The sequence below is a fragment of the Fundulus heteroclitus genome, chromosome 1, assembly GCF_011125445.2.
Source record: "Fundulus heteroclitus isolate FHET01 chromosome 1, MU-UCD_Fhet_4.1, whole genome shotgun sequence".
Classification (NCBI taxonomy): Eukaryota; Metazoa; Chordata; class Actinopteri; order Cyprinodontiformes; family Fundulidae; genus Fundulus; species Fundulus heteroclitus.
In genome coordinates this window covers 8,330,316-8,352,932 of record NC_046361.1, presented here as the reverse complement: position 1 = coordinate 8,352,932, position 22,617 = coordinate 8,330,316, and the positions used below count along the sequence as shown (strand labels likewise).

Genomic DNA, 22,617 nt, shown 5'->3' with positions numbered 1-22,617 from the left:
CAAAATAGCTTATTTTAGGCCAGCTTAATGTTGTTTATCATGGCAATTTTCAAAATCAAGAAGTTCAGACAGCAGAACTTCTACTTTTCAGTAAACTTGGATGTGCGCTGCTGGTTTTTTTTATTTTAACCCTCAGTGAATTTCATCTTCTCTGAGTTTAGTGTGCCGGGGTGAGCAATAAACGCCTCCAGTTTTCTCTCCAAACAAACCTGTGTGCTTTTGTGACGGAACAATGAAGACAGACAACACATCCCTGGGTGAGCCTGGCCATGCCGCGGTGAGACCTGGACATAAAGGAAGCTTTTGTTACTTTTTCCAACCATCCTCCCCGCTGATCGCCACATCTGCATGGCACATTTGCTTGAATTGTGCCTCAACGGTAGCTGTGGCTCAAGAGATGCTTCACCTTGAACCTCACTGCGCGATCCGGTCTGACCCTTTTTCTACTCATCCTGTGGCTCTCTTGCGCTCCTCTCCTCCCACCCCACTCTCTGTCTGTTCTCTTTTGACTGAAGGCGACCAAGGAAAAGCCTGATTCCTGCCTCTTCTCTTCTCGTCTTTCAGAGAGGAGTGTCTCACACCACCGACTCCACCAGTGTGGATGGAAGTTGCCATATGGGAGATTTAATTAGTGCACGCCACAAGCACAATCACCTCCCTCTCAAACCCAGTCAAGAACATGTCAACCTCCGCTTCCCTTTAATACCACTCTTAATTAGTGGTCACAGCTAAAGACCTTTGCTTTTTATATCTGAAAGACCCATGCAAAAGCTAGTAAAGAAAACTGGAAACAAACCGTCCTTAGACTGCTCAGACTTAGAGGAAATTATACAGTTGATGTCTGAAAGTCTAGCTTGCAGGATTCTATCTTTAGAGCAAATGTGTGATTACAAGAGTTGGTCTTTCATTATGAATTGTGACTTACTGGAAGTTAAGTTAGCAGGCTCTTTAGAGGGTATCTTGCAAAAAGAAGCGATACTGCTTAAACCTTTTCACGCTTGTTTACCACCACAAACATCAGTGTCTTTTTTTTTGGGGGGGGGGGGGGGGGTTATATGTGATAGACCGATACAAAGTCCTGCATAATTGTGAAGAGGAAGTAAAATGCTGACTATTTTTCCATCTTGACTTCCAACAGAAAACATGAATTGTGTGGAATGTGTTGGTATTCAGCTCCCTTTACTCTGATAGCCCTAAACAAAATCCAGTCAAGCATTTGCATTCAGAATTGAACTGCTCAGCAGATGGGGTCCACCTCTGTGTAATTTGAAGGGTTCCTATGCAGTCTGGAAAAGTAAAGGATTGCTTTGTGATTGCATTCAAATGTGCTCATTTGTGCAAGGATAGCTGTTTACACCTAACATTGAAAAGAAAGCATTATATTCCTCTCTGTGGTATCAGGTGTCAGGTCTGTATTTATTTATAAATGAATTAATATGCAGGGAGGAAAAGGCTGTAACACACAAAGGTGCTTCCAGAAACAGTTTGGATGCTGTGGCAAATGTAAATAAAGCGCAAAACAACAACTGTCGCATTCAGCAACAATGTTTCACATTATTAATAAATAAAAACACACGGACAAATAGTACATACTAGCTGCATGATAAATCAGAATCATCATCATCACAATGTCAGTGTGTTCAATACTGCAATCACAAATGACTGCAATATTTAGAAGGATGCAATATTTCAATTATATTCATTTATCTGACCAGTCGGATGGTCTTTCACTGCTGAAATAGCCACACCTGATCTATGTTTAGAGGCTGAGATGCTAAAGCTCACAGAAAGTGGCGGACCTGTGGTGCAATGGTAAAGAAAGACATGAGTTAGGAAAATGTACGTTAATCACTGATCTAGTCAACGCACTTTTCAGCAATAGTATTGTATTTGTATGTTTCTCTAAACTTGTGCAGCCTAGCATGGATGGGTCAATAGTATCAAAATGGATCATGATTTAAAAAAAGATTACAGTTGTAAAACCACAGGTTTTCCAACATGTGTTCCTATAATTTAATGTGTTTTAAATAAAACAGAAAACGTGTCACCTGGCAGCACTTATACTCTTCCCTCACTTATAAGAAACAGCAACTTGTTTGTTTAGAAATATTTTAGTGCATGAATAAGATCCACTAAAGGACGAGTATTTTTAAACTACAGTATTACTACTACAGCTCTGATCAACATGCCAGCTGCAGGCTGGGTACCAGAGCAGATAGCCTGACTAATCACTCAGCTTATATCAGCCTGCAATTGAAATGACGCCACCTGTCAGTCCATACCAAGGGTTCGTCACCAGCTGACCTATCAGAGGTCACAGTTTGTCCCAGAGCTGCAAGCCCTTTACCTCCCACTAAGTTGATGGGATTTTGCATTACGAATGGTCAGGAGGATTGTGTTAAAAAGACATCAGAAATAAGGAGTAAACGTTGACAGTGAGGAAAGATGCAATTCAGATACGGGTTGTCCCGAATGTTTAGAGGGTGGAATACAGTTTATTTCCATTTCCCAATACCTAAAATGAGTCTAGAAAAAATGTACGGCGTGCAGCTGAACACAACAGTGATCGATGGGGAACTACCACATGTTCGTCTGAAATAAAGATGACTGCCAGCAAATATAAAATTTTTGCTCAAATTACCTTTTTATGCTTAGTGGTTAATTTAAAGGGCAATGCTTGACCCTGGTTCTGCCGTGTTTTATATACTTTGCGTATATGTGTGTTGCAATTTCTGCTTGCAGTCGTTGTCTTTGTTTGTGATGACCAGTTAACAGGACTCCGATGTTGCGCAGTGTTTAATTAGGTAGTGTAAAGTAAACTTTGCACTCCTAGTACAGAACTTCACTGTAAAGTCTTGCCATGGATAGCTCGATGGCAGCATGAAAACACCTACTGCAGTAACCGTTATAGGTTACTAATATATATATTTTAAGTTGGGTGTAAGTTGGGTATTTGAACTTGGGCTTTATCTCCCTGGCTACCTTGAACTAACTTCACTGACCAGATTTACAACTCAATTGAACATTTTTTCGCCCTGTTTGCTTAGCCCTAATGTTAGTAGATAAGGCAATAATGTCTCTCTGTCAACGCTGTGAGCTTCACTATCAGCGCCATTACAATGTCTTCGTTGTTAGGGGTTAGAGCAGCAGGGTACACTTCCACATGGGTGGAGCGACCTTACAGTTGGCGTCACATCAATTGTTACTAGAACAGAATAATAAATAAGGAACAATAGTCTGTTCAAACAGCAACTGAAAACTACTTCTATAGTTGGACAGTGTTTGTTTATTCAATCTACTTACCTAATTCTGTGAATCAAAATCAATGTTATTGATAACGTCAGCTGTAATAATCAATATCTTTTATTACTTTAACAGCAGTAGCTCCAACTAACCATAGCAAGAAAATCTCATACTGGTCTCATGTCTACAGATTGTATTGATTAGGGATAATATGCAATAAGCAAAAAGTGCCTTTAGGTAGGGCCGGACAATGAGTTAATAACAATATATATCCTCAATAGACATGTGGTGCGATAGAAAAAATAGGATCGATAAAAAGTTCAATGGAAGATTAGTTTTCCTTCCTTTTGCATTCTAGCCTATCATGCAGGTTTTTACCACAGTCATTACATCCTCCCAACCGCAGATCCAGCAGCGCTCCGTCTCTAAGCCACGCTGTAAGCATCATGATACAGGCATGAGACTGCCGGTTTTCAGTCTATGTTATTGTGTGTCTGTCCCTAACAAATATATCTAATAAATAAATAAAGGGTTGTGTTGGAATTCAGTATTTGTTCTTTATCTAAAAATAGCATAAAATGGCCAGGGCTGCACTTAAAATATAGTTTTGAATCTTTTGATAATTATTAATATGATTAATATGATTTCTATTTTTTATCTATATGCTATTTTCCCCCTTGTTCTGCTGACTGAAGCGTTGATACATGTTGCTTTCCCCATGTTTCTTTGCTCTTTTGGGTGAAACGATTACAGTGTAAACAGGAAATTTGACTATATATATATATATATATATATATATATATATATATATATATATATATATATATATATATATATATATATATATATATATCCTTGTAGATTCACCGTTGAAACCATCACTTCTTGGTTCTTCATCACCCTTTAAATACATGGCAGGCTATTGATTTTCAGCCTTGAGGCACTAAAATGCAGGGAGCCTCCCAGATGAAGGGGGGGTTCAGGGATAAAGGCGTCCATGGGTTGGTCATGAGATCTTTTTTCCTCTGTCCCTCTTTATTTTAAGACCAGTGGAGCTGTTTCAGTCTGAGGGGAGGTTTAGTCTGTCAAACTATGTGATAGAGACAGAAAAAAGGAAATAAAAAAAAAGAAACAGTTGGCAGATTCACTTCCTATCTCTTTACCATTCTCTCTTTTTTTTTTTTTTTTTTTTTTGTCTGTTTCAAGGATCTGATTGGCAGGCGTCAACACATGAGCCTGCACAGGCAAAGCTTAATCCAATCTCTGTGTACAGCCACTGCAAAAAAATTAAGCGGTTATTTGGTTTGACGTCTTAAGACTGAATGCTCAGGTGCAACAGCTTCTCTATGGGTGATCTAGCTTTAGTTGTTAGGGTAAAATAGGTGCTAAATAGATTCCCTTGGCTCCAAAGGGACAGTGAAACAACAGTGATACGATTTTCCTTAAAACGTAACTTTCCATTTAATGAATGAGGATGCATGTGTCTTGCTGCAAGGCATTCGAGCGAATCTGTTTGTACAGTATCCATTTCCTCAAAAAAGAAGATGTGCGTCCTTCATCTGAAATAAATAGCTGACATACATCAACTTCCTGACCGCAAAGTCGCTCGTTTTGCTTTTAGTGAACCAGGCACCTCCTAGGCCGCTCAAGTTGCTTCATTAACATTGAAGCAAATGTCCAAACATTAAAGCAAGTTTTGAATTCCTTGTTTGTGTTTCCTCCGCAGGCGTTTTTGCAAAGATTCAAACAAATTCCAGATGACCAGCAGTGTCTTTCCCCTGAACATGTCAAGGTAAGACTTGCTATGCAGCTAAAAACACACAAAACGAACAAAAACACACTTGAGATGCATCAATCAATTGGCCAGAAATCCGAATCAACCTTTTTCTTTCATTGATTGCCTGTGATTGTTGGTCAGCAAGTCTAATGCAGATAAATTAGATCATTTTTTCCCTACTCAATATATACATCCAAACTAGTACAAGTCACTATTTTTCAGCAATAAACGCATCAATCAGCTGCACACACGTTTTATAAATTTTGTTTCAAAAAAGAAAAGAAGAACAGGAAAAAAAACTGTGATCATACTGTAATTCCTGAATTTTCTTATCCGCTTCAAAACTCTGACTTCTAACATGCAATACATTTTCAATATGTAATAGTTCTTTAAGAAAATTTCAATCTGTTTAAATATTATTTGGTAGGTTCAAGAATCAAGAGTCTTTATTGTCATTTTGTCACCATAATGACATTTTGGTGAGACACCGGCTCACAATTCGTTCAGATTCACACGTAGCACACAGAAACTAACAAGAATAAGTACATTGGTATTGGCTCGATAAAGCTTGATTGCTGCATCTCTTAAAAATATATATTGAAATTCCTACACAAATACTTAGATGACACATTTACTGTGGTCATTTTCTTTCTTGTTTTACCCCATTTCCCTCTCTTCTTCCCACCTTTCCATCTTGCATCTTCCTTCCTTTGAAACCTCTCCCTTCACATCATCCTTTTTTTTTTTACATATAGATCCTGTTTTCAAACATTGAGGACATCCTGGAGCTGCACAAAGAGGTGTTGTCTGCCGTGGAGGCCAGCCTGCAGCCCGAACCCCATCCTAACCACTCGCTGGGCCACGTGTTCCTCCAGTTTGTAAGTGCACCCGAAAAAGCACAGATAAGAGAAGAGCGCCACATGGACTGAGAAGCACACAGCTTGCATACATGATCACCACCTCCAAAAAACACAGACCAAAACACAAAGTATTTTCTTAGGCTACCCGTAACCACGTATGAAGGAAAAGGCCTACTGTGAAAATACCTGTTTATTTCTCTTTGTCCTTTTATGAACACTTTTAATCTCACTGTGCCACAAACCACCACCTTTACATTCCTCACACGGCGTGGTCCAGATTCTTCACCATTTTGCCCTTCCATCTTCTCCTTTTGTCGCTCCATCCCTATCTGCTCTGCGACTTTAACACACGCTACCCCACCCTCGCGGCTCCCCTCTGTATGAACTCGCATGGCCCCCGGGAACAAACAAAGAAGGGTCTGTGTCCGGGGAGGAAGACATGGTGTGTCACTCAGCGAGGGGGACAATGTTTCTGCTGGTAGCACTCAATCTCAAGCTCCTTCTTTCTCTCCCTCCCTCCCTCTCTCCCTCCGTTTCTGTCCCTCTCTGATAATCTGTCTTCAGTTCACTTTCACTAAGGGACAAAATACGGCAGTATCAGTATTCCCTGCCCGGCTGCAGGAGCACAGGCATACACGCAGGGAAGTTTCAGTTTCTTAGGTGCAGCAAACTGAATCGCAGGTTGGGTTTGGCTTTTGAAACTTAAGCCTAAATGCCCGTTTTGTGAAACTCTCCAGCTCTTGTTGTGAAGTCGTTTCACAGTCGGAAACAATCTATCGGTTACCTGCTTGTGGCACGGATGGCATTTAGTCTCTGTCACAGAATCAGCTCATTGAGATGTACCTGCACACGTGCGCTAGCTGTCACGGTGCAAGGCCAAGTGTCAGGGAGCAGAATTGATTAACGGAGCCCAACATGCGTTCAGATTGGAAATAGAAATGGGGGGGGGGGGGGGACTGAAAGGTAAAGCTGGAGGTCAAATTATTTTACTTTATCTGAAATAGAGTGGATCTTTACCTTTGTGCCATTATTAAACACATCAATTCTAAATAAATATTTCAGGAGTTTGAAGCGAGGTAGTGTTAAAGGATCATAAGAAGATGTTTAGTGGTACACCCCTGTCACAAGATAAAACTATTATTATTATTATTACTATTAAATTATGTTGGGTTCATAAAATGAGATTTTATTACTACTTGGGGGGGGGGGGGGGAAGCAAACAAATCCATGTTTTGTTTTCGCAAATGTATTTAATTTTTCATGGACTATAAGCTGTTTAGAAAGAATTTGCAAAGAATAGAAAGAATTGTAAAATAATTGGATTCAGGCTTGTCATTTGTTTGTCTAATTTGAGGGTGGTCCTAATCCCAGAAAGCATAATAAAGCCTTAACATATCTTAAGCCGTGCTTTACAGAATCTCAGCTCGGTCCAGAATTATCAGTTAAACCATTATCAGGAAACTCTATTATAACTTTTTAAAATAGAGGTTCCTCATATAGCCATGTATTTTTTATTGATGGGATGCTGTGAAATACATGCCAATTTTAGCATCATGATCAGCTAACGATTAGCTAGTGTGCGTAGTTTAACAGATAGTTAAAGTTTTCTTTGTCCCTGTTTCATACTTGTGTTGCCAGAAAAAGGATTTTAAGATGATGGTTGGTTTTCAAGCCCGAAATCCAGCCCGAAATGCAGTATTTATCATCCGTCTCCGTCACATTATTTACATAGAAGACAGAAGTAGATTTTTTTTTTTCACTTTTTCGTCTTTTTTCTGGTTTCAGATGAGATATATAAATCTTTTTGCTTTTAGCATGTTCTCCTTGTTGCAGCTAAAGAAATATTTTCAACTTTTGTAGCTTTGCAACTTACAGCGTCATCAAGATTTTGAGATTTTCCATTAAGAGTTTGAGCTTTCCCCACAGCACCTTTGTCCATGCATATCCATTACACTTCCATGACCCTTGTCTCCTTCAACACCGACACCTCTCGGCCAATCGCTCGGCCCCGTCTGCTGCCCTCCAACCGTGGCCCTTGACCTCCACCAGAGGTCAACACCGTGACTGGGATTTGATTAACCTCTCGCATTGTTCCACAGCGCCTCAGTGAGGGAAGAAAACTGGGCAGAATCATTGCTGTTTAAAGTCAGATGCTGCTGAGGTGGCTTAGGAGGAGGAAACATTTTTTTATTTGATTTTACTTACAAGGCAGTCGTCAATATGACAAAAGACCAGTTTCCATTTTAACACAATTTAGGAGGAATCATACTTTTTCTTTGACTGTATTTACATACACTTAGAGAGTGGTGCACTACATGAATTACAAACAATTTATTGGTAAAAGCATCTACAGAAGCCTCAGAGTATAAGAAGTGTGATAATGTGAACATATCCTCTATGTATTAGCTACTTCTAATAGCTAACAGCTGTGGTCATTGGCACTATTATCAAGACCCCTTGTTTTTTTCTAAAATAAGTGACCATAAACATGAGTAAAGACAACCGGCCGGTCTTGCTGCTGTACTACAGACAGTGAATGGGCTCATACCCCACCGTGTATTGTGCATACATACCTTTTGAGTGGTATGTATGCACAGAGTGGTGAATAAAACGACCCGTCTCTGCCAGAAGGACGGAGTAGTTGCTGGACTACACTGCTCTGTTTCTAACATAACGGCAAAAATAAACTTCACGGTTATATTACATCAACTTAGCTGATGTCCTCTGTATCAGTTCTGAGTCCAGGCTCCCTCAGAATTATCTCCATTCTACCTGGTAATAATAGCTACGGCGATATAGGCTCCTTAATTTCCCGGTTACTACTTTTTCTTTTCTTGGTTACTTTCTCTTCCCTCTCGCTGGGCTAAGAGTATGGATAGAATGTGCTATGTTGTCCTCTCTTGTTTATACTCTTACTCCACCGACAGTGCGTCTTCATAAAGGAGACAGATGGGGAAAACGCGTCTCGCTAACATGTATGGCCCCTTTTGGCTTCAGAAATCAGAAATAGCGATGCAACATGGTGCCTCCCCATGTATTTATAAACTACAAATTTTAAGTTATGAGAACGCTTTTATTTTTAATGTAATAAATTTTATTTTTAATTTAATATGTATTTATAAAAAGAATACTTTTGCTAAGTAAAAGCCAAATGAGTTGCACACTGTCCCTTTAAAGGTGACATGGTTTCTTTTTAAACACTTAGTAAATGGGCTATATTCATTCATAACATTTTTCTGCACAAACTCATTCTTGGATATCGAGATTTCACCTCTTCAGTTTGACCTATTTTGAGCGCTTTTCTGAAGGAGCTGTTTTTAGGTCATTGTTATGCAACTAAGCTTTAGTTGGCCACTACCCCCCCCCCCTCCCCCCAACTCAATGTTTACACTCCCACTTTCATCTGTGTTGTTTTTATAAAGTGTGTTGAAGATACTTCCAGGTGGCATTTTGGTTGTTTTACATCAGAAGAATCTGAGAAAAAAATAAGACGCTGCTAGCGCTATTGTCCCTATAGGATTTTCAGGGCAGATTAGAATCATGCTAACCGCTAGTTGTCGGTGTCTTGTTGGCTGTAATTAAGTGTAAGGGAATTATACGCAATTTTTTTGGCATGCATTAATGCCAGTGTCAAGTTATGTGATTTATTCCAATAATAATTCTAACTTCAATTTAAGATTAAACAAGTTGTGTTAAATTGTTGTTATTTGCTAGGTGAGGGGCAGTGCCCACCGATTGTGACGTAATAATTGTGAGGTAAAATGAAGGATTAATTTTCCAGACATCAACATAACATTTACTTACTACCAAAAAAACAGCAGGATTTTTTTTTTTTTTAGCGCTTGAGTTTTGTCCAGAAGCAATGGAAACACAATTCTTAGTAAGCCACCTTTTAAAGCTTACAATATTTGATGCATTATAGAATACCGCAATGATGAAAAAGGTGACTCATGTTAAAGAGATTTTGGGGTTTATCGGTATTTGCTCTCTTTTGGGACAGCTATATATGGTAAATTTGCTCAAGGCAGTAGTCATGTCATTATGCATTTTCCAAATTCTCTGAAGTAAATAAACCCTAATATCCTCTGACTTGACGTGTTTCCCTGTGTGTGATCCTGCGCTCCCATCTGACTCCAGAATAACATTCCAGTGACTAAGAATTTAAATACACATTTGTTTATCAAAGGAACAACCACAGCCTTTGAGCTATTCTTGGAACAAATGACGTCTCTCACAGAGGTCTTGAAGTGCAGGAATAACTGCGGAAATAAAACATCCAGTTTATCGACCCGTCTTACAAATAAGCTCCTTTAAGGGGGCCTGAATTGACTGTGTAGTTGTGGCAACCCATGGTAAGGAAATACCTTTTCATGGCTACACAAACTGAGGTGCTGCTGTTTTTGTAAGTGCAAAGGCCCAGTTGTAAATGATGATTAAGCGTTGAAATGGTTACTGCTGGTTCAGCAAATAAATTACAGTCCCGTGCAATAAAATGTTATTTTTTTCACGTAACAACCACCAACTTTTATGAATTATTTTTTTCCCTGAGAATTTTTGTGATATACCAGGGCAACTGGAGCCATGTGTGGCTGTTAATGGCCTCCATAGCGGCTCCTAATAACTTTGGACAAACTAATAAGAAACTGAGTTATTGTTTTGAATATAAAGCTAACTGATACATTGTGATACACTGTGCTTTTTCTATGGGTAGTGTAACTTTGTGGCTCTGGACAAGTATCTGGCTTGACCCAAGGCAGAAATGGTGAAGGTTGTTGGACCAAAACAAAGTCCTGCATAATTGTAAAGTGGACAGAAAATTATACATTGTTTTTATGTTTTTAACATTTAAAAAAATCTAAAAGTTCAACCAACCATGTGTAGAAGTCACCTTATCTGTCCACCTGTGTGTAATTTAATCTCTGCATAAATCCAACTGTGAAGGCCTCAGAGATTCATTAGGGAACATAAGGGAACAAACAGCCTCATGAAGACCAAGGATCAAAGCAGACAAGTCAGGAAGGAAGCTTTGTAGAAGTTTAGAGTAGTGTTAGGTTTCCCAATGCACAGGTCACGCCAGGTGAGGAGAGCATTAATCATAGAAGTAGCCAAGAGGCCTTTAGTAACTCTGGAGGATCGGCAGAGATCTGCAGCTCAGGTGGAGGAATCCGTTGACAGGACAGCTATTAATTGTGTGCTCCTTAAGTCTGGGCTTTGCGGAAGAGTGGCAAGAAGAAAGCCATGAGCAGTCCCCTCTGCTGTGCCACAAGCCATGTAGGGGACACAGAAAACACGTGGAAGATGTGGTCAGACGAGACTGAAATAGAACTTTTTGGCTTGCATGCAAAACACTGTATGTGCAAACACTGGAAATCACCCTAAACATGCCATCACCATGTTGTGACATGTCACCAAAATGTGACATACTTAAAGGAATTTGAATAGTTTTGCAAGGCACTGTGTATATTACAAACATCTTGAGAGGTGGAATACTCACTTCAGACGTAAGTAACTAATGCAATATTCAATTATGGGTTTTGTGATCACATGTGTTGTGAGGGCAGTGGATAATCTAAACAGGGGATAACATTTTTGCCACTAATAGCTACCTTTTGAAAGCTTGAAACTACTATTTTGGTGCCTTTGCATTCAGGAATTTACTGGTTTCGTACCAGCACAGGCTTTGGCAACGCTTTCTTGATCATGCAAGGTGTAGAAATACAGGCTCCCCTGAAACTTGAAACTTTTTGCACCAACATTCATAGACGTCCGTTCTTCCACTTCTCCTTTTCTGTTTAGTGTACGTCATAGTGGAAATGAATAAACAGCATCCCAAGACTTCCTCATTCTTATGTTGGGTGATGCATCATGCTGTGCAAAAAAGCAACAAAATAGCAACTGATGCAGAACCTTTTGTCGGGCTGGCATTTAGATTTGGTTACAAGGCGAAATGCAACACCTGAGCTTGTGAAAACATGGTGTAGCTTCAAATGTATTATTCACGCTGCACCGTATAGGAAACAGCATAAACACAGTCTTCCAGCTGAAGCTGAACATACAGCCTGTTGCTTGTTAAAGCCCATTATCCAGTCTTAACTATAGGTAACTACTAGGATGTGAAACCATGTGCAGAGTGGGTCTTAATCTTGACATCTAGAAACTGAAACTGTCATCTGAAACAGCCTTGTAAGTGAAATCCAAAACTGCAGATGCTCGGCTGCCACTTTCAGCTCCAACTGCAGTACTGTGGCCAGAGGGGTTCAACTTGACGGCCAAAAGTCAGAGTCAAACTGTCTCCAGTGCAAAGATTGGTATATTGTCACGGTAAAGGGCTTCTGTTTGTGGACTTTTTGCATATGCAGGAAATGCAAATTCCCTGGACTTTTCATTCACATTGTCAAATGTATCTCATTAAAGCTTAATGCAGATGGAAAGTCAAACAAACTAGACTGCTCATTTTCCAGGCAATCGTATTCACAACATGAGACAAATTACTTTTGTACGCTTAAATGCGAACAGTGTTTATGACACAGGTATGTCCATGTCTGGCAGGAGATTCCAGTCCAAAACAGCACTGAGAGCCTCAGCTGGGTTTGGCACACGTATCTTGTGAAAGCACAGATAGTGTCAAGATGATATTATACAAGCTTAGACAATTCATTTTGGCCTCTATGCATAAATATATGTAACAGCAACAAGGCAGCACCACAGTGGACACAAGCTGAACTGAAGTTCCACTTTACCTGATGTTGAATTTGATAAATTTAATATCAATTCCAGTCTAAGTCAAATCTGACCATGTTTTTCTCAAAAGAAAGTTCCCTGTTAATAAGTTAATCAAAAAAACCACAACAGTACATTTTGGGTTGCGTCTATCAAGCCACATCTTGTACACATGCATGAATGCATGACTTGCACTAAGACTGTGTAAGTATGTAAGTGTAAGTTTCTCAGCAACATTTTGTCCTGAAACATACTCAGATGCTTGGTTGTACACTTCCAGGAGTTAGATTCAATAAAACAAAGATGAGAACTTCAGTGTTTTAAAATCTCTAAACTGTTACAGCTCAGTAATTTTACCTTTCCAACAAGGCAAAAACCCTAAACATACAGCTAGAGCTAGACTGAAAGGCTTTAGATCAAACCACTTTTAATTGTTAGAATGGCCTAGTCATAGTGCAGGCATAAATGTAAGTAAGAAACTTTGGGAGAAAACTTGAAAATTACTGTCAAGACATGCTATCCAGCCAATCTGACAGAAGAGATAGACACATCCCTTGAAAGACTTGCAGCTGTAATTGTTGAAAAACATGGCTGACGGAGGGGGCTGAGTATAAATGTACACTTTTCATATTTAGAGTTTTAAAATGGCTCTTGCAGACGTGTTACAGCAGATTCTTTTGAGTTGCAAACCTGCACACTAATCTGCTCTTATTAAAAAAAAATATATATAAATAAAGTCCCTGGGATGCAGGTCTAAAATGTTTTTTTTTCTGCTTTTTCAGAGGCAGAGTTTCTCAGTGTACGGCGAGTACTGCAGCAACCACGAGAAGGCTCTGCGGCTTCTAATGGAGCTAAACAAGATTCCCAACATAAGGACCTTTCTACTGGTAAGACAGTACCACTTCATCTCTTTTTCATTCTAAGATAGACTGATGGCCCTTTGTTGCATATGTGTTTTTTTTTTCTTCCTTTTTTGTCCAGTGCAAGCAATGAAGTTGAGAAGCACATGAGTAAAGGTTCCCGTTGTGCAGCTGGTCTGTTAGGAACTCTGACACCATTAGCTAACAAATACCATCATGAAGACCAAGGAACACAGTTGTGTCGATGTTTAAAGTAGGGCTAGGTTGTAAAACATTACTGCAACCTCCAAGCATCTCATAGATCACTGTTCATCCTAAAATTTAAAGAGTATGTCCCAACTAGGGTGAGGATAGGTTTATGTCACACTTTTCAGGTCTTAAAAAAGTAAAAAAAAAAAAGAAATGAGAAAACCTACCATCATTACTCACACTACTTTTTGGAAGTCTATCACATATGAATACTATTAGGATACATTGAGATTTGTGGTTGCAACTCCAGAGAATATAAAACAATATTTAAAGGATGTGAATACTTTTGTAATCACTGAATTACTTATTAACTCTTCTGGTCATTTCATTATAGGTATATAAATTGGTATACTCAAATGTTTTTTTTCTTTCATTACTGTATATTTTACTGCTGTTTTTCTTTGACCTACATTTGCTTTATATTCTGGCTTCTTTCAATGGTTCTGCTCCGTTTTCCCCATTCATGTCACCTCCATTTCCATGTTAACACTTGAATAAAGGCCAGAAACCATAACAAGGTCAGGAGGTTCTTCCTGCCTGGACAGGATGCAACTGCCATCAAGGTTACTTTTGTGTATTGTTACACTTGTAGTGTTTCCGCTGCCAGCTGCTTCCATGTTTTGACACCCAAACCTTTGGGTATCCGACAATGAACTCAAAATGGTGCCGGGGCCCTTGAGCAGGGGGTCCCAAGTAGTGAAATCATCCTCGGCTCAGCCAGCTGTGGACTGTTGGCAGCCTTTTCTGGATAGGCGATGAGATCTGAGGCCCCCCTGTTTGTCACAGTCTGGGTTGTGTCCATGACATTATCCCCATCCTGGGGACTGGAAACACTGTTGTTGCATCCGTTAGCTTTTAGCTCCTCTTGGGCCCAGATTTGCAGCTGTGAACTGGTCGGGTTCATTGTGATACAGATGCTTCCAAAATAAAATGACTACTCAACATCTGGCTGTGTATCAAAACACTTATCAGATCTACACAGTGTTAACACTGGATATAATCCTGTGCTTTTTGTTGCAGAATCCTGCCATATAGTAATGAAACTGAATCCAAGAAATAGGACAAACTGTATGATGAATGGTCCGGGATCTGAGTAGTATAACTAGTAATAAGTTAAACATTTGAACTTTTACCAGCCACCAAAAAATTTTTCATCCGTGGCTCTTTTTCATTAGTCGTTTTTGTCCAGACTTGGATTTTTCTCTGACATTTCTTGCCAATCGTTTTCACTCTGATGTGAGTCTCTGAAATTGTACATCAAAATAACGAACTAATTCCATTGTGAGCTGTGATAGAAGTAAAGCTGAAACAAAATTAGGTCAGAGGGATGAGTGGAGCAACTTCTGGCTTTAGGCTGGTGGATTACAAATACAAAGAAGATGAGAAGGAAAAAGAAGTGGGTAAAATGAGCTAGGAGCAAAAGTGGTACAAAGAAAAAATACTATGCAAGTAAAACAAACTATAATGTTTTTTTTTTTCTTCTTTCAATTAGTTTTTCCCTTCCCCCACCAGCACACACACATACGCACACACGCACGCACAGCTCTGCTAAGACTTGAAAGGTATTGGCTTGTGATCATAATGCCTCAAATGATCTCCAGCCTTTCTTGCTACTGAAGGGCACTTCTCTGGTTTATCTGCATGGTGGCTTTTTAATCTCCCTTCTCATTCCACAAGCATCATGTTATGCATGTACTAACAGGCTGCGTTCCATCTAAATACAAACCAAAGTGAAACCAGTGCCATAACCATGCTGCTGTTCATCATCTTCTCTGGAAGCAGAAATTTCTGTTGATTCTGGGGATGTGGCTACATTTCAGAGGTTACTCAGTCGCAGTTTTGTTAAAAGGTGTTTAATAATTTTTGACGAAAGTCGAGGTTTTCGGGAGTTTTAAGATGGACATAATGATCTGTACAGCTTTTGTCAATGTTGATGTGACAATAGTGGTGGGGCCAATAGTAGGGTCAATTGTCCAATCAAACCAATAGTGTTTGTTTTAATCGTCGAAGCTTAGTTTCTGGCTTAAGAAAATGATTTTACTGAAACTGGGTCCTAGTCCAATTACTCAATGAAGATCAATGCCATGTGCGTATATGCCTTAAAATTCTGTTGCATTAAAATGCTGTAAAATCCCAGACCAGACTTCCATTTGCCTCACTCATATGTGACGTTCCAGATGCTGCAGTGTCCAGTTTTCTGGAGGGCTGCAGATATTTTGGCAGCCCATGGAGCTACAATCTTCATGTCTTGCTTCTGCTAACCATGCTAACACTAGCTAATTAATGTTAGCAGAAAGAAAAGAAGTAAACCCTCAATAAAACAAGTACAATAGAGAGCATTAAAACTAGCAAGAAAACTGCTAAAGCCAACATTCCAACTAGGCCAAAAGCTAGAGGGAGAAAAAAGTTTATTTAAAGAAGATTTAAAAACAAAGAGTAAGTCAACCTGATATGTAAAGGCAATTTGTTCCATAGTTTTGGTGGGATGACAGAGAGGTCCCCCTTTTCTGGCTTTTAAAGGAGGAAAACAATTGTTCTAAAATCACATTTCACCTTCTAAGTGTGAAGATCATGTCTCATAAGACAATGTCCTTATAAACATATTTAAAACCCAGTCTCTGCTCAAAGACATTGACCTTTTAAAAGACAGGCTGCACAACAGATTGATGAAAATGACGTCTACGGCCAATTAAATCATAACGGCAGCTAATTACATTTGACAACTACAGCTAATTAAAACTTGCTGACTGATGAGAACTTCAAAGTGCATCCAGCAGCAAAGACAGAATCTTTTAACACACTGAAACTGTTTCGGATAAGGGTGTTTTGAGTCTTGCGTTATCCCTATTTTCTGTATATCAGGTTTTCTGAAGTTCTGAGAGTCGACTATGAAAGCCTTTCTAAAGGATAGTATACAGAGAATAAGGATGGTTTAAAACTTTTGCAGAGTTCTGTATCTCATTTCATCGGAAAGAGATGGAAATTTCCAAAAATCTGTGCGCCTTTGTCGTGATTAAACGACAGTATGCATACATCTTAAAGGTTGTCCCTTTTGGTCATATTCTAATCACGAAGCTCAATGCAATGCATGTCGGGATCTTATGCGACCGACCAAAACAAAGTAGCACATAATTGTCAAGTGGAAGGAAGAGGATCATATGTTTTTAATTCACACTCGCCTTTACTCTGATACCCCTAAATAAAGTGTAACCAGTTACCAAAGTAGCTAATAGAAATGAAGTCAAACTTTATTCTCAGGATCAATACATTTCAATTCAGTTTATTAAAATTCACAACATGTCATCTCAAGGCACATTACAATGTCAGTTCTATCAAATTATACAGACTGATTTGGTTAAAAGGTTACAGATGTAAGGAAACCCAGCAGAGCCCATTGAGTCATTGACTTGCAGCCTCCACTCCTCCCTCCACACACACACACACACACACACAGACATCGAGTACAGCTGGTCTTTATGAGGATGTTTGCAAGGCGATTGACTCTTTACCAATAATCTTACATTTTCCTCCACCATTAACTTCCCCGTCCATGGCACAGAGGGATACAGGAAGGAACCAACCAAGAAGTTAACATCCTTTGTATAGAGCTGGCTTCACTGTCACTCTTCTTCTCTCCCTTCTTTGGTCCATTTACATCGTACGATTATGTTAGAGCGTCAATGCAAATTCACAAACGTCGTTTGTAATGCATTCTGCTTGTGTTTTGCTGTGAAGCACTGCATGCTGCTTGGAGGAAAGAAGAGCACAGACGTCCCCCTGGAGGGTTACCTTCTTAGTCCCATTCAGAGGATCTGCAAGTACCCTCTGCTGCTGAAGGTACCGTCTCTGCCGCCGCAGTCATGTTACAGGGACAGTGTGAACACTAGCTGTGTTTGTTATGTTGCGGCCAGTCCAGACGGTCTGAAAACCGAACGAGTATGTTTGAGTTCTGCCCGTGACTCATTCATAAACTCTGTTAGACAGGCACACATCTATCGACAGTGTAGGTGGTAGTTTCAGACCTCAAGCTGGTAAAGGTCATGCACCCAAACACCCTCTCCATTAAGAGCGTTGTTTTTGGCTTGCCCACGTTTGGAAATGCTGCAGTTTCATTCTATGAACTTCCTCTTTCCATAATATAGGAACTACTTAAAAGGACACCTAAGAAGCACTCGGATTATCCTGCCGTGGAGGAGGCTCTGCAGGGCATGAAGGCCGTCTGCTCCAACATCAACGAGACCAAGAGGCAGATGGAGAAACTGGAGGCTCTCGAACAGCTGCAGTCCCACATTGAAGGCTGGGAGGTGAGAACAAGTGCGGCGATAGTCACCCTGATGAGCTGTGACGACGAGAATGTAACGTGCTGACTAGAAGGGAATCTGAAAAGGGATCTTCCAAATTGCAGATTTACAGTATTAGCGGGTCATAAATGCAAGGCATGTATTAGTCCCTGGAAACTGAAAGGAGAGATCCCTTTTAATGAAACCACCACGGAGGCTAAAATTTGTTTAGAAAGACCTAAACTACCACAACTCTCCTCTACAGCTGTATAGTTATGCAGCCAAACCACTGCTTTTAGAGCTGGGGCCACAGACGGGGCCAAAGAAACGAGTGATGGGTCCGGTGCATTTTTCACGCCTCCCTCACCCACCACAACAGAGCCCTTGTCTTAGTGGGCACCAGTGGGGACAATCCACCTACACAGGGTGCTGAGGGGAGATTCCAACAGACTCGCTGCCCAATCAAAAGAGACCTAAGAAGCAGAACCCAAGTCTCACGTGTCTGAGGAGATTTATATGTGCCACCTTTGCACGGAAGGGCCTCATTTGATCATCCCTTCGCTCACCAGACTGAACCCCTGCCCCCCTTCCTCTGACTCTGATAATAAAGCTCAAACAGAAAAAATAATCACTAAGCGTCTATTTAATTTTCATAAACTGAAAGTTAAAGGCCATGCTTGGCATAAGTGGTCCTTGCAGTTTTACCCAATTCAGATTTATCTTTGGGAACTGTACTAGAAGAAGATACAAGAGCAAAGTCGAGAAGATGTTTTCCAGGATTCCTGCTCTGAGCATTCAGAAATTATTTATTTAGGGGCAGAGGCACCATCCCACAGTTTGTAATAAAGCAGTTGCTGTAAAACAGGGTTTTACTCATTGAATATACGAAGAAGAGGCAGAGTGGACATTTTAACGCCTTTAGAAACTCATTGGTGATTAGTTTGGTTACCACAGCCAGCAACACTAAAACAGCATCCTCCATGTTTGTTTCTTTAAGAATGTAGATGCTGACTTTAAAAGGCTCCAACAATTTCACAATCTATGACAGACAGACGTCAAAAGCTCTAAAGGATAATGTATAGATATTATATAGTTCAGCCTTCCTGTTATCTGCTTTAAGGATTGCGTTCTCCTGCAGCCTAAAGGAGGTGCAGACATGTGTCTATGTGAATAAGAATAGTTAAGTTGATAATAGGTCAAGTTTGGTCACCAACCGGTTTCTGTGCGCATCTCAATTTATATAATTTATAGCTACTCCTTTCTGCTAAACTAGCCTTTTAATTCAGAGATATCAGTTTTATTGGGCGACTGTGGCTTGGTGGGTTGAGTAGTCGTCTGGCAATCTGAGGGTTGTGAGTTCGATTCCAGCTTCCCCCTGCCACATGTCGATGTGCCCCTGGGCAAGGCACTTAACCCCAAGTTGCCTACCGAGCTGCGTCTCGGTGTATAAATGTGTGTGCGTTAGTGAGAGCGACTGGGTGAATGTGGCTATAGTGTACAGCGCTTTGGGTGGTCAACATGACTGGAAAAGCGCTATATAAGTTCAGTCCATTTTTTTTTTTTTTTTTGAAGAGCTAGTGCTGTATATGAACCCTAAACGCTTCTGAAGCAGCGAGCTGCCTTGAACTTGTGTCGGGTTTGTGCAGCAAAGAGCCTGAAATAAACTCCAAATGTTCAGACTTTGTTTTCTGTTCAACAACAAAGGAAAACCTTGGACAGGCACTTTATTCCAACCCTGCTACCCCCCCACATCAAGTCTCTAACCTAACTGCATTAGTCTCGCTCTTCTTTCCCCTCTGCAGCCGCTCTCAGAGGCTGATGACCTCCAGTCCTAATGGAGGAGGCCGCCAGTAGTGCCGAATCAGACCCAGATGCATTACTGGCCCTTGTGTACACTGTGCATGAACACACATGCAACCTCCACAGGCACATTTTGCAGCTTTAGACCCGACCACATACATTTCAATAGTCCTAACCAAAGGTGTGTCTGCAGAATGCAAGACATAGATTCTTCTGAGCAAGACACATGCATACCACCACATTGCTGTCTTGACATTAGCTTTGTGGTGCTGACCTGAATTTGAATAGATTTTCTGACATGGGAGCCCCTTCTCCAGCCAGCTTGGTGCTGACCTTAACATGAAAGAAAATAAGGGAGATATTTTTTCTTTAAATAAATGCTTAGAAAGCTAAAATCTGTATCAAAATCTATGTTAGATACCAATCTAATACAATTATGATAATGGAGGCTTCAGAGTAGATCTTGCTGGACTTGGGTGACAAGGCTAGGGGGTTGAATCCTGGCAGCAGTCCTTGGTGGGACCCCGTGTCAGAAAGGAGTCCAGAACTGGGTGTGGTGGTGGGATGATGGTGTGCTCCAGAGTCCACACATGCAGGCATTTAGTTCCAGATGATTTGGAGGGGGGGTGGGGATGAACCATTTAACAATGAGTAGTGTCTTTTCTTTTAGCTTTATTGTTTAATTTATTTGTAGCCTTGTGCTGACACGTTTAGTTGGCAGTTTGGGTTCGTGTGCGTGCCCCTTTATGTGTGCTCTGGTTTTCATTGACTGCTTAAGAAGTTTTGTTATTCACAACTTTGGAGGGAACATGTTAATGAACGGCTGCTCGTGTTTTCATGTGTGAAATCCATTTCCAGTCCCAAGCTGAAAATGTGAAAACGCTGAAAATGGCTTTCTAAAAATAATTGTCCCTTCAATTACAGTAAATGTTTTTTGTTTTTTTTTACCGTTCAACCGCTTTATTAAACAGCTGATTAGACAGCAGGCTATGGTCAGACGGCAAGCTAGAAGTCAACAACCTCAGGAATCCTAATTGAGGGAGTCAGTTTAGGCCTTTCATCAAGGTTATGTTTTTCTAAGTTACCCTTTCATAAACTTTATGCAAATGATTTCATGTTGAAATCTGCTTAACGGCGATCTCTCACCAGTCATCTAATCTGGGTGTGATAATTGTAACATGCTGCTGGGCTCCCTTCAACAGACTGTCTTAACAGGTTGTGGTTTGTTCGATAGGTTATGAGAAAAGGCTTCTATCTGAGATTCAATCATATTCTGTGAAATTGCAAGGCTGCAGCGTATTTAGATAGAAACGTAGGTTCCTGCTGACTGAGAGGCTTTGGCAACACTTCTTGCATTTCCTTTGGCAAGACAGAAGTACAAAGCATTTAACCCAAAATTCACCTTTTAAGCAAGTCAGTCCTGACTTAGCCCACTTTGCCGTCAGAGGGACCGACCTAGAATTCACCTGTAGTTTTCGTGAAGTGGATATTTTTACACACATCAACCTAAAGAGTGTGCCGTGGATTTGCACTCAGCTCCTTTTACTCTGATACCCCTATATAACATCGAGTGCAACCAGTTACCTACAGCGGTCGCCTAATTGATAAATAATGTGTAATTGAGTCTTAATACAGCTGTTCTATGAAGGCCTTTATGACATTTATGAGGTTTGTTAGTGAACATTGGTGACAGCAACAGCATCATCAAGACCATGAACCAAGCAGGGAGGTCAGGAATAAAGTTGTGGAGAGGTTTAAAGGGCTGTTCAAATATAAAACAGCTTTGGAAAGGCCATAGAGCCCTCTTTATTCCATCTTGTGAAAATAGAGTGAGTATGGCACAGCTGCAAACCTACCAACAAATAGTCAACTACCTAATCTGACAGGTCTGGCACAGGGAGCAAAGATGCAGCCAGCGATCTATAATTTGCCAGAATCCAAATAGGAAACATGGCAAACTTTGAAAAAGCTTCTCTAGTCAGATGAGACGGACATAAACCTGGTGTGCTGCACCATGAGGCCGTGTTGGGGGACAAAAAAAAAAAATCAACCCTAACACCCTCACTACTTTGAGACATGGTGCTGGTTGCATTACGTTGTGAGCTGTTTTTCTCCAGCAAGGACAGGGAAGCTGGTCAAAGTTGACAGCAACATTAAGTTTGTTTTTCTAATGTGATAAAAAATCATAAAGTTCAAGGGCTATGACTACTTTTGCAAGGCTCTGAGCTCAAAATGGACCGTTTTGGTAGAGCTTTGCTCCTCTGCTGCAATCACCCTGCTCGTTAGAATTTGATTTCAACTCTGATTTATTTTTTTTATACTACCAAGAATGCACGTCCTAAAATAGAACGGTTAATATTTTGGTTTTATCTGCAAACCCAAAAGATGGGGTTGTGCGATGACAGCTGTGTTCAGCCTTTCCTATCATTGACAACCGAATGAAAACAAGTTGCTCTCCGTGTCAAAGTTCAATTTTCATATTGTTCTGTCGAGGCCGTGAACTCTCCAGGTTTGGATACACACGGCGATGTTGTGCGTGCTGGGAAAAATAAGCCGTGGCCGCTGACAGGGAAGTTTATTGTGTGGATCCAGCTTTCCATTTCAAAACTGCCCTTTTGTTTGTTTTATTCCCGCAGGGAACCAACCTCACGGATATCTGCACGGAGCTGCTCCTCCACGGAAATCTTCTCAAAATCTCGGCGGGCAACATCCAGGAGCGCGTCTTCTTTCTCTTTGACAACCTTTTGGTTTACTGCAAAAGGAAGTCCAGGTGAGGCATTCAGAAACAGTTCACGTGCGCTAATGAAAGAAAACAAGAAAGTATTCAG

The 22,617-nt window shown here is 40.5% G+C and overlaps 1 protein-coding gene across 3 annotated transcripts in view; it reads left to right on the top strand.

Moving 5' to 3' along the window:
- prex1 (phosphatidylinositol-3,4,5-trisphosphate-dependent Rac exchange factor 1) overlaps window positions 1-22,617 on the top strand; it is a 99,966-nt gene that overhangs the window by 18,278 nt on the left and 59,071 nt on the right. For all 3 annotated transcript variants that reach the window (XM_036127003.1, XM_036126904.1, XM_036126948.1), the window contains exons 2-7: window positions 4,970-5,035; window positions 5,776-5,898; window positions 13,383-13,487; window positions 17,445-17,546; window positions 17,852-18,013; window positions 22,426-22,559. In XM_036127003.1, coding sequence (XP_035982896.1) covers window positions 4,970-5,035; window positions 5,776-5,898; window positions 13,383-13,487; window positions 17,445-17,546; window positions 17,852-18,013; window positions 22,426-22,559 — 692 coding nt within the window. The remainder of the gene's footprint in view (window positions 1-4,969; window positions 5,036-5,775; window positions 5,899-13,382; window positions 13,488-17,444; window positions 17,547-17,851; window positions 18,014-22,425; window positions 22,560-22,617) is intronic.